Source organism: Scyliorhinus torazame, chromosome 9 (genome assembly GCF_047496885.1).
Source record: "Scyliorhinus torazame isolate Kashiwa2021f chromosome 9, sScyTor2.1, whole genome shotgun sequence".
NCBI lineage: Eukaryota > Metazoa > Chordata > Chondrichthyes > Carcharhiniformes > Scyliorhinidae > Scyliorhinus > Scyliorhinus torazame.
In genome coordinates, this window is record NC_092715.1 from 180,220,410 (window position 1) to 180,233,056 (window position 12,647).

A 12,647-nucleotide genomic window follows, 5' to 3' on the forward strand; every position below is an offset into this window, starting at 1 on the left:
TGGCATACATCAGCCTAGGTCCCTCCAAAAAGAAAGTAAAAGCGTCTCAGGGGTCCCTTTTTTAACATGTTTATATTTAAATAATAAGACTTATTGGACAGGATTCTCCCTTACCCGGCGGGGCAGGCCGGACCGGCGCCGAGGAGAGGCGTGAACCACTCCGGCATCGGACCGCCCAGAAGATGCGGGCTAGGCCAGTGCCGGAGTGTTTGGCGCCACGCCAACCGGCGCCGAAGGGCCTCCGCTATCCATGGCAGGGGGGTTTGTCTCCGCGCCGGCCATGGCGGACCGTTACAGCGGCCGGCGCGGAGGGAAAGAGTGCCCCCACGGCACAGGCCCGCCCGCGGACCGGTGGGCCCCGATCGCGGGCCAGGCTACCGTGGGGGCAAGCCCTGGGACCAGATCCCCCCCACGCCCCCCCAAGGACCCCGCAGGCCCCACAGAGCCAGGTCCCGCCGGTACGGACCTTGTTTGATTCACGCCGGCAGGACCGGCCGAAAACGGGCAGCCGTTCGGCCCATCGCGGGCCGGAGAATTGCTGGGGGGTGGGGGGGGACGCTGCCAGCGGCTGCCGACCGGCGCGGTACGATTCCCGCCCCCGCCAAAACTCCGGCGCCGGAGAATTCGGCGTCGGGGTGGCGGGATGGGATTCATGCCATCCCCCGGCAATTCTCCGGCCCAGCGGGGGGGGGGGGGGGGGGGTTGCAGAATACCGCTTATTATCTTTGAAGCATCAAGGCCACTATTCCTGCCACGACATCAGGTGGACTTTCAGCTGGTGAGCATGCCCGCATATAGCTTTGTGGGCACCACATCAGTGTGAGATGTACAGCAACTGCAGAGGTTACTGTTTGCTAAAGGTGCAGTCTGCTTATGTCCATGACAATAAGGTGATGAATAGCCTCTAATCTGGCAGCAGTGATGATTCTGTCATTCCACGCAGGCCCACTGTTCCCTCCATCTTTCAGGGTGTCTGCTGGCTAACAGGCGGTATCCATTAGGTAAAATACTGTGGATGCTGGAAATCTGAGAAAAAAATAGAAAATGCTGGATAAACTCAGCAGGTCAGGCAGCATCTCTGGAGAGATAAACAAAGTTAACGTTTTGAGTCCACATGACCCTTGTACAGAACTGAACTGATCCTTTACCCATGGCTCAAAACGTGATTCTGCAACCTACCAAAACGTATATGACTTGAGGGGGTTAACAGGGTAGATGCTGAGAGGATGTTTCCTCTCATGGGGAATCTAGAACTTGGGGACACGGTTGCAAAATAAGGGGTCTCTAATTTGAAAGAGGGAAACCTTCTTGTAAAATTCCACTGGTCCCTGGGTCTATACCCTTCATTACCTCCACCAATCCAATGGGGGCCCCCAGTTCCTCTACCAGGTCTTCCTCTACCTTGGGGAACTCCAACCCGTCGAAGAATAGCCGCATTCCCTACCCCCTGGCCGGGGGCTCCAATTCATAGAGCCTCTTATAAAATTCCTTGAAAAACCCATTCACCCCCACCGGATCCAGTACCACTCTTCCCCTCCCATCTTTCACCTTTCCGGTGTCTCTCACTGCCTCCTAAGTTGGTGAGCCAACATCCTGCTCGCCTTCTCCCCATACTCATATACTGCCCCCATGGCCATCCGTAACTGCCCCACTGCCTTCCCCATTGACACCAGCCCAAACTCCATCTGGAGCTTCTGCCACTCCTCCAACAACCCTGCCTCCAGGTTCTCCGAAACCTCCTATAAACCCACAGAATGTTCTCCACCAGCCAAGCCATCTCTGCGCACTCCATCTTATCCCTATGTGACCGTATCGATATAAACTCCCCTCTGACCTCTCCCTTAAGCGCCTCCCATAGCGTGGTGGGCGAAACCTAATCCGTGTCATTCAGCTCCACATACCCCCGAATGGCGGCCCTCACCCGCTCGCACACCTCCTCATCTGCTAACAACTCCACATCCAATCTGCACTGTGGGTGCTGCCCCCCCCACAACCCCCTTGCAAGCCCACCAGTGTATCCAGGTTCTTGAAGGTAGACTGGTGACATTGATCATAATGACTATCTTCTTTCACTACTGTCCATGAGAGATAGGACCTCGTGGTCACTTTCTACCCACCACAACCACCAGTGCTGCATTAGAGAATCTTGGCACAGGTTCTCTGACCTATTGTGTCATTTCCATTCCTCCTACTCCTCATAATCTCTCCTACAATGGCTTCCACCACTGGCTGCAGCCAGAATGCACCTCATCTTCAACAGGTCCAGCCTTGTTTGCAGAAGCGCAGACTAGCAAGAAGTGCTGCTAGCCCCACACAAACTTGGCCCCACTGTGGAGATTTGCAGCCACTCAGCGGCGCATCTAACGTTTTGCTGCTCACTACTATCATCACAATTATCAGGCAATTCAACACAGTTTATGTTCTGCTTGCATAACTGAACTGGCACAGGTTAATCACGAATCATGTTCCCCATGCCTGTTGCATGAACAATCGAAGTTATGGCCCATTGTCTATGTAGATATAAAGTCATAGTGACCTGCTTATGTTTTCAAGAAGGAATTAGGAAGTAGTGCAGAACCAATGGCAGTGCACTACTTCACAGCCATTCAGTCAGAAAAGCTGTAAGAAAATACTTTTAAGGTGATTCCTCTTGAGTTCAGAAGGAGGATTAATATTCTACATGGCCCCACAAACATCTTTCCACCCCTTAAACTCTGTGTCCATTTCCCATACAGGTCCACCTCTGGTTTGGTTTTGTGGTCAACCTATCAGACTTCGTCCCAATCAGTGAGGTGCGCGGATCAATCTCGGAGGCTGGCAGCAATTACTTAAATGAGGCCCATTAATGAAAATGGTTCAGACTTCACCCTGAATAGGTTGACAGGTGGCAGTGCCACAACAGTATGCAACCTGCGCATTCAAATCAGACACATGAAAATTCCCCCTACACAATCCTATTTTCATCTGTGGATTCGCTTTAATGCTATCCGAGTCAAACAGTTCAATGATCTGAATTGGAGTGGTGACAATGTTTTAGTGAGGACATGCCCTTTTGTGATGTGCTTTGTGAATGTTTCTCTGGCTATATTTTGCTTTTCAGATATTGACGAATGCCAGGAGCTGCCAGGCCTGTGTCAAGGAGGGAACTGTGTCAACACTTTTGGCAGCTTTCAGTGTGAATGCCCAGCTGGTTACTACTTAAATGATGACACTCGAATCTGTGAAGGTGAGTTAGAGGCATATTTGGGAAGGAGCTGTTAATACTTGGAACGTTTCCATTAAATGTATATATTTTTTAATGCCCAAAGGCAATTGATTGAAAGGGCTGCGGATGGTGGTGGGGGTACCAAGGGAGGGAGGTAGCAGTGGAACAACTGTTCGGCATCGAAAATGGGCATCATATCCTTATAAATAAATAATCCACTATGTGTCTTCACAGATATTGATGAATGTGTCACCTACCCTGGTATTTGCGGACCTGGTACATGTTACAACACCTTGGGTAACTACACATGTGTCTGCCCTCCAGAGTACATGCAGGTCAACGGTGGGAACAACTGTATGGGTGAGTTCTGCCGGTTATTGATCCCTCAAAATTGCTGAATTTACAGCGCGAGTTCTATCAAACAGCATCTGAAAAGCAAACTTTCCTCTGGAAAGCTGCACAACACAGTGCAAAACCAAAACACACGTCATTCAATGCATTGGAATGAGGGTTTGCTATGGGAGTCATCAAGGCAATAATCCGTGATACTGCTTGACTTTTAAGGTTCATAGCCTTTAAACTCAACTATTTCCGAATGTGAAGTAATGTCTCACTTGCAGTGATGTTGGTGCCAGTTATCCGAAACTAGATAAATGTCATCTCAGGAAGCAATGTCAGAACATACAGTTCTTTGGAAAATTAGCATTTCTGAACCTTTTCTAAAGTATTTTTAATGTGTTATTCTTAATTACAGCTGTAATCAACTTCAGGGTCAACAATATTCAAAGATCAAACATGAATTTTTAGGAAATATGAGCGAACTTATCAACAAATCTTAGTCAGATGTGCATAGTTAGTATTTTGTGTTACTTTTGTATTTCTACACAATTTTCTTTACATTTATGTGGGAATGGTTCAATGGAAAGACTTTGTTTTGCAAATTATATGAGAATGAAAGATTTTGAAGTATTTCCTGAGGTTATTCTATAAATTCAAGACACTGCACTCATTAATAGGAACAAGTGATGCATCTCTATTCACATGAAGGGGAACCAGTGAGTAGAGATGAAATTCTGCTCCAGTGGGTTCAGACACGTACGGAAATGAATTACAATCCGCACCACTTACACCATACACCCACAACAGGCAGGCAGCCACCTTTATTGGACAAACAATGAGAACTATTTTCATTACGACAGTATGACGTATGAAGTGTGCCAGTGATTTTGGCCGGCCTAGTAAGTTTGCTCCTCCCTCATCCTCTCCATTTCTGAAATCAGTCATTTGTCTTCGGAATGGGATTCACAACGACCTCAAAAAGGAGCCACGTAAATAGAGAGGGGAAAAGTGAAACACATGATCAGAACCCACTGTGAATTCCTCGGCTGCTGTTCAATCCTTAGCAACTGAATATGATTTGATTTCAGCCTGTCAAGATTATGTGAGCTAGCTCTGGTCAGTTAAAAGTAACAAAATGAGGAGACTTAACGTTGAAATCAAAATGAGGATATTTAACGTATGGCTTAACCAAACATTACTTATAATGGACAAATTGTGTTAACGCCCACTGTAAGTGATGGGGGAGCTGTTTCACATCCTCTTTAATCAGAGCTCTCAAAGACTCTAGTGCTTCTCATGGAATTTCCAGATATATTAACATCTAATAGAATGTTGGCAGTACATGGTTGAATGTCTGGCCAGAAAGAGCAAATGAGTTGGTATGTGTTGATGTAAAGTCCAACCTAAATGTTCTACCGTCAACAGACAGCCAACAAATATAAGATCAGAAGTATTTCAACAGACATTTAAACGTAATGCCAGGTTTTGGTTTTCATACCATATTTTATTTATTCCAGACATGAGAAAGAGCCTGTGCTATCGACACTACAACGAGACCTGTGAGAATGAGCTGTCCTTCAACTTAACCAAAAAAATGTGCTGTTGTTCGTACAATGTCGGTAAAGGCTGGAACAAACCTTGTGAACCTTGCCCGACGCCTGCTACATGTGAGTCAGTAACAGTATTTCCCACACTTCTCGTCACTCAATTAATAAAAGCAGAACATTTGTTGAAAATAATATAACTTCTGTGACGTTCGGAGGATTCTAAATATTGGGAGAAGTTAAGAGTTAAAAACCTGGTGGCATAGTGTGGTTTGCTGCAGTGATCATGGTTTTTATAAAGGATTTTGTTTTGCTTCTGAGAAATAGCAGGTGAAATTGACCAGAGGAATGTGGCTTGACTGGGGAGGTCTCTGGCGTGTTAATGCGCTTTGGCATCCTGTAGAGATCATGGGCGGGATTCTCCGTCTCGCCAGCCCCATTTTGCAGCGAGGCGTGCCCCCAACGGCAGCGGGATTCTCCGTTCCCGCAGCTGACCAATGGGGATTCCCATTGTGGGCCACCCCATGCCGTCGGGAAATGCACGGGCGTGGGTGCACTGCCAGCAGGAGGGTGGATCCCACTGACGGAGAATCCCGCAGCATATGTTTTTCAGCTTGGGGAGGTGAGGGCATTGCTGGGTGGAGCTCAGAGAGGCAGTTAGTTTAGCGAAGCTAAGAGAGAGAGAGGAGCTGGCTTCTGATCTGCCTGACTCTTGAGTCCATAATTTGTTCCAAGTGGGATGGTTAAAAAAGAATAATAATATTTAAAACAGAGCATTCTTGTCTGAAAACACGGAAGAGACGGAAACAACCTAGTTGAAGCAACTATTTGAAGATATTCAGCCAGAGTCTGAAGGGGTTCCAACAGGAGTCAAATCTGATTCATAAAGCATTTATTACTCTTTCCCCTTTTAAGTTTAGGCTGGATTAAGAGCTGTATGTTCCTTTTCTCGTTGTTTAATGGGAATTGTGTAGTTGTATTAAGGGATAATTGTAAACTGTTCTTTTCAAGTGTGAAGTTAAAAGTTTAATATTATATCCATAATAAAGTTTTGTTTTAGAAATACCAGAGCCCTATTTTTCAAGCAATCACTCCTGGAGTGAATTATTCTTTCCGCACAGTCTTAAAATAACTAAAATATTGGAGTTTTGGTCCAGTATCCTAGCCACTGTTGGGCTCTGGTCTGGGAATTCTTTTTTCTCTGCTCAGGCATACTTTAGGTAAAACAGTTAACTAAAAAATAGCTTACAGAATATTCATGATGGCACTTGGAAAATTGGGAGGGGAAAAAGGTACAATGTTAGAATTTCATTTCCCTCGAGTCGGTAATAGCGCATTCAGCACTGAGAATGGTAGCTGAAAACATTATGGGCAAGGTTTTCGGGTCCCACCACCCCTCCCCGCGGTGTATTTTCTGGCGGAGGAGGCAGCCCGCCATTGGCCAGTGGCAAGATCCCCCGGTTCCACCGGCGTTTATGGAGTTTTGTGCATTTTCCTCCTTTAGAAATACACCAAATGTTGAAACATGGAACTAATTACACTGCTGCTTTACGCATTTTGCTATCCATTTTTGCCGACTGTTCATGGATCGAATGAGCGATCTAGACCAAAGCTAAATGTACTATGGGGCACTGTTGGGGGGGATGGTTGGTGGGTCGCGATGGACAACTCTAGAGGCACATCATCAGCCTGGAGGTCAGCATCATGGTCACCTCCAGCACTCCTTCAAATGCCAGACCCCTGATCCATCTCAGTCTTCAAAAGCTGTTTGTGCAACTGTGATGTACTCTCGGCAGTGTGTCTATCCATTAGAGCCAAGTCATGCACAACCACCTCGGTGCATGGATCTGCACTGGAGCTAGGTGTAGAACAAGGGTGTCATGTTTCACCTTCTGAGACATTCTCCTCCTCCTCCTCGGAGGTTAAAATTGGCACCTTGAGTGTAAGGATTCCGGGCCAGACGCCAAAGTTTGTTAGGATACCGGATGAGAACCCCAAATAATTTTTCTATTTGGAAAACTGTGAGGAAAGGATTCTTCTTGCACCCCAGGAGTGATGACTCTGAATAATAGGTATAATTTATGTTAAAATAAATTTTAATTTAAACACACAATTAACAACATTAACATCAAAGAAATAGCTTTACAATTATCAGTTTAAAGAATGTGCACTTTGAGCTCATTCTTTAAGCAATCCAGAGGACATTGATGCAAGGAATAAGGACGGGCATCAATGAAATGCACTCATGCGAGATTAATACTAAGAAGTGGCACTGACAGATCACCTTGTATTAACCCCTTGGTCACAGCTTCGAAATTCCCCATAGTAAGGAGGAAGTCGAACAAATAGGCGACTGGACAGGCCTCACATGTTGGGTACAATCATTCCACCAGAAGGTTCACACATGAGAAGCATCAGTCACTCAAATAATCTCAGTTCCTGACAAAACATTTAATGCCAAAAATTCTGGCTTCCTCGTCCAAAGGGGAGAGAGAAGGGTAACCTTGAAACTCACCCTGCAATGACAGTATTTCAGGGGCAAATACTTGCCTAAACTAGTACCAAGCCCTTGAACCAATAGTGACTCATGTCATGGGAACAAATAGGACCTTTCAAGGCTCATGCTGACTCATCACATTTTCTCATATACGCTGCAGTGATAATACCATCCTGTATAATTCTCAGCAGGCATGTCAGAAGGGGAGGATAAGACGACAATGGCAACGCCAAGCTCGCCAAAAGGAGGGGCTTCACCCTCATGAGCAAGGGGCAGTAGGGCTCCCTCCACATGCCGAGGATGAGGTTTCCAGAAATGTCATGCATTGGTGTCTTGCAAGACCAAGGGTGTTCAGAACACTCATTTATTTCTTGCAGATGAGCGAGAGACAATGTTGCCAATGCTTCTGCAGATTCAGGGATCTGGTAGCTCACATATGTCACATCCTTCAGGACTTGGTGCCATGGGGACTAGGAGGACATTCACTACCAGAGGCTCTGAAAGTCACCAGTGCCCTGACCTTCTATGCCAGTGGCTAAAGTGGGGATCCCTGTAGGATCTTGCAGGATTCCATGCATGAGTGCATTCAGGAAGTAACAGACGCTATTTTTGTCAAGGCCCACAATTACGTGCACTTCGCAAGAGATCAAGTAAGCCAGGATGCCAAAGCACTGGACTTTGCATATTTGTATGGCTTCCCACAGGTGCCATTGAACACATAGGAGAGAATTTTAATCCCCAAAATGGGTACATCTGGATCGGGTGCAAGAACGATAAAATTCTGAACCCTGTCTCCATCCTGCCCTCTTCTGTTTTTCATAGAGTTGGGATTGTTGGTGTACAACCAATTCCTCCCAGGAAGTTGGTTGGCAACTTAACTATCATAATGGGCTGTGTGTATAATATTTAATCGCCATTTTGAACTTGACCTTGACCAGCTGAGGTTTGTGGGCCTTAGGAAAGCTGATAAAGAGAAGATGGACTGCTGGATCCAGGAGTTCTATGCCTTTCCACTTACCTGCGGGATACAGTTTCCCTGTTCATCAACCCTGTAATCATACACCCCACCTTCCATTCTGATCTCAACGAATGTTTCAATCTTCTTTGTGAACCTTCTGATCTCCTTCTGACCCTCCTTTCCTCCCCGATCCTTCTTCATTCCTCTCTAACCCTTCTGATCTCCCTACCCCTCCTCTGATCTCTCCCCCCACCCTTCACAACCTCCCTCATCCCAATCTGTGGGTTCCCTCCTGCTCCAGGTGTCCATCTTCATTATGGCCTCCAATCTCCACTGTCCTCTGGACTTCGATCTTCCTTCTCAGCATCGATCTTACCCCACTCCTTCAACCTTTCTCAATCACCCTTTTCCTCCTATCCAGACCTTGACTGCGCCATCGTGCCGAAGGTTTTCCTAGCCATGAGACTGCCAGGCTCCTAATTTGGTAAAGCCAGGAAATAGAGATTTGCTAATCAAGTCCTGCCGTTAAATTTTGGCAGGGCTTGTGGGAAACCCGTTCTTCCAAGTTTCCCAGCCTCCTAGCAGCCCTGCCTCAACTCCCACTTAGCCTCTGAGTTAATATCCATTCCATTATTGCTAGATTCCTTTCCAAATTTCTCTGTACTGTGCTAATTTCCGTTTTTCGTATACTTATATCCCACATTTATTTTCAACCAAATCTAATGTTATATATTTATCAGGCACTCCAGGCACTAAGAACTGAATGGTTATAAAGTAAATAGCCACTTTGAAGAGCATCTACAAAGTGAGGTTAAGAAGCTATGGAACCCTCGACTCTCGTTGGAACTAAGAAATGTACACATTATAATAAAATGAAATAAGACACTAAAAGGGTAATTAGTGGATTAATTATTGATACGATTGTCTATTCCAGCTGAATACCAGTTGCTTTGTGGAAATCAAGGTCCTGGTTTTACCATCGACTTTGAAACTGGAAAGCCTATTGGTAAGTGTAAAGATTTCTTTAGCGGCATGTTCTGCAAGTTCCTTCTGTGATATTTAATTTTGGTTGCTCTTGCCCTGAAATATTTTGAGAGAATCGGTGTTTAAATGCAAATCTCGAACCCTAACAATATTTAATCCCCATCCCTTACAGCTGCATCAGTCTGCAGTAATTGAACTTTGCAGGATTTGTGAGATGGATGTGCCAATGATTACATTTTGTATGTTTGAGCTGGGGGGGGGAAACATTTTCAAGAAATAGATACTCAGCACAAAGAACCTTAGCCCCGATCATAACTAAATCCATCAGGTAGGCATAGGATGGGTTTGCTTCAGATGTCCGTTTTACACCTAGCCCAATCTTATCCCCCCTTAATTTCAGTGAAACTTTAAAATCAGGTGAGGGGTAAAACAAATATCTGACTTGAGCCCTCCCTGCTGCCATACTATTGGGAGGTTGAAATCATGGGTGCTACAGTTCATGACCACCACAAGTAGGACTTGGGTGAGTCAGGTTTTAAATAGTTGCAAGGAAGTGGAAAGAAAAAAATAGTTTTGTCATTTGATTCGTTTCACTGAAAAACAAGTTTTATTTTAATTTTTTTAAAGTCCACCATCTGGACTGCTCAAAAGATAGACTCTTAGGAGTTGGATGTTGTTTCTTAACTGTTATCACTTTCATGGTCGCAGCATCATCATTTGATGATCCTTTGAGATTACTTGTTTATAATAAACAAAAGAGAAAATGCTGGAAAATCTCAGCAGGTCTGCCAGCAGTGTAGGGAGAGAAAAGAGCTAATGTTTCGAGTCCGATGACTCTTTGTCAAAGCTTTGACAAAGAGTCATCGGACTCAAAACGGTAGCTCTTTTCTCTCCCTACAGATGCTGCCGGACCTGCTGAGATTTTCCAGCATTTTCTCTTTCGTTTCAGATTCCAGCATCCGCAGTAATTTGCTTTTATCCACTTGTTTCTAATGAAGTGGGTGCAGATTTTTGAAAGTGCAGGAAAACAATCTTTCAAGCCTGGCCTTGTTTCCCAGACATTGTGAGGTGAAACAAAAATAACAACAGGCTTACTACTGGTGTTTCACCCAACACAGATGGTTACTGGTCCAAAAGAATTGTCATTGAAGGTTGTTCTCATGCTTTGCAATTATAGAGATATTACCTCAATGAAACAGAAAGAAATTAGCAAGCTTTCAATTTATTTCTCTAAAAATCAGCAATTCAATGTGTAAGTCATGTTTGACTAACATTTACACAACTTTTATGTCAAATTATTGTATTGAATATGGGTTCTGCTCCTTTGCCAAATAAAAATAAGTTAGTCAGCTAATTATTCGTGCAAAGTGCCTCCTTAGAAATAAATAACTAACAAATTGAAAATGCAACTTTTCTTCAAGAAAATCCAATTGTAAAGTTCCTCCTAAAGTGTTTTGTGTATTTCTCTTTGCTGTTCTTCCTCCAGTCGCCAGACAATGTTCGGTACAGTGGCCTGCAGTGCTCACTGGGGCCCGAGGCAGGATGGTGGCAATTTGGTCCACTCGCCACATTAGTATAGTCCTGATGGTCAGCAGGCAACAGCTATGGCTCCAGATGCTCATCAGTAGCAGCATGGAGTCAGCATAAAAGACTGGCTTGAGAACCCTTGCTTTGCTGGATCCATATTGAGGGAGGTATTTTAAAACAGCTATATACAGCAGCTGCCAAAGGAGTCTGTGCAGGTCCCAAACCAATATGCAGTTGTGTCTCCATCACTATTCGAGCATGGAATGTTGGCCCCTTAAGTCGGATGTGAAAAAAGGATCAAGGTCCAATTTCATCCTGATGCTCCCCTCATACTACTTAAATGTTTTTCTTATCGCAAAAAACAAACATTGCAATCAATCACATTGCAAGATGATTAACATAAGTCTCAGTGAAAGAATGAAGGATGTGTGTCTAATCACTTAATTTCCTCATCCCTAGATATCGATGAATGCAGAGAAATTCCAGGCATTTGTGCCAATGGTGTATGTATCAATCAAATTGGTAGCTTCCGGTGCGAGTGCCCGATGGGATTTAGTTACAATGACTTGCTTCTCATTTGTGAAGGTATTGTCACATTCATTATAAGATCCCACTTTAACGCTTTTTCAGACATGCGTGATAGTTTGACTTCACTTTTACATCATGTACAAATATGAGTTCTATCTTAGAATGATAAGTATTCTTGAACACTATTTTCTTTAACCAAAATTAAAATCTATACATGTAAGAATTTAATAACTTAATGACTTTTATTATCAGAATTTTCTGATGCTCTCAGCAATTTTTCAGTAAGTTTTTAGTTCCCGGTGTACACACTGCTGAAATCCTATGAACAATCAACCTGCTTTGATAGTTTGTTAAACATGAAGAAATGCAATGTGTAAAATATGTCTAATTAGTTCATTGGTTTTTCACAAATTTCAACAATGTATGAAACTCCGAAAACCATAATTTATATTAAAAACACAGGCAAACATTTTGAAGTCAGATAGAAAACCGAGGAGGGTCAGAAGCTTTTGTGACCGTGTTTTGTAACCTAATACAACAGTTTGAACCTGGAGCTCTGAAACATGCAATTTCTCAGTCAGCAATTTTGTTAGGTGATTGATCATGGAGAAAAGCAGTCATTCTTATACCTTTTAAGCCGATGGGAAATTTGGACCAAGTTGTCCTTTTGCTATTTTCTTTTCAGTATCCAAACTATCTTTTATTTCTCCCTGATCTAACGATTGTTTCCCTCCGGAGCGGGATTCTCTCCTACCCAGCGGGGCGGGTGGTCCCAGCGCAGAGGAGTAGGGTGAACCCACTCCTGCTTTGGGCCTCCCCGAAGTTGCGGAGTCCTCCACACCTTCAGGGGCTAGGCCGGCGCCGGAGTGGTTTGCACACCGCCGGCCGGCATAAAAGGGGCTTGGCGCCACGCCAACCGGCGCTGAAGGGCCTCCGCCGGCCTGCGCGAGTTGGCGCATGCGTGGGAGCGCCAGCGTGTGCTGGCATCATCCCAGCGCCTGCGCAGGGGGGGATCATCTCCGCGCCGGCCATCGCAGAGGACCACAGCAGCCGACGCGGAGGAAC

The 12,647-nt window shown here is 44.9% G+C and overlaps 1 protein-coding gene across 1 annotated transcript in view; it reads left to right on the top strand.

Annotated features, from left to right (window-relative positions):
• LOC140429611 (fibrillin-2-like) overlaps positions 1 to 12,647 on the top strand; it is a 496,823-nt gene that overhangs the window by 397,575 nt on the left and 86,601 nt on the right. Inside the window, exons 39-43 of the mRNA XM_072516854.1 lie at positions 3,101 to 3,226; positions 3,440 to 3,565; positions 5,062 to 5,211; positions 9,478 to 9,549; positions 11,514 to 11,639. Coding sequence (XP_072372955.1) covers positions 3,101 to 3,226; positions 3,440 to 3,565; positions 5,062 to 5,211; positions 9,478 to 9,549; positions 11,514 to 11,639 — 600 coding nt within the window. The remainder of the gene's footprint in view (positions 1 to 3,100; positions 3,227 to 3,439; positions 3,566 to 5,061; positions 5,212 to 9,477; positions 9,550 to 11,513; positions 11,640 to 12,647) is intronic.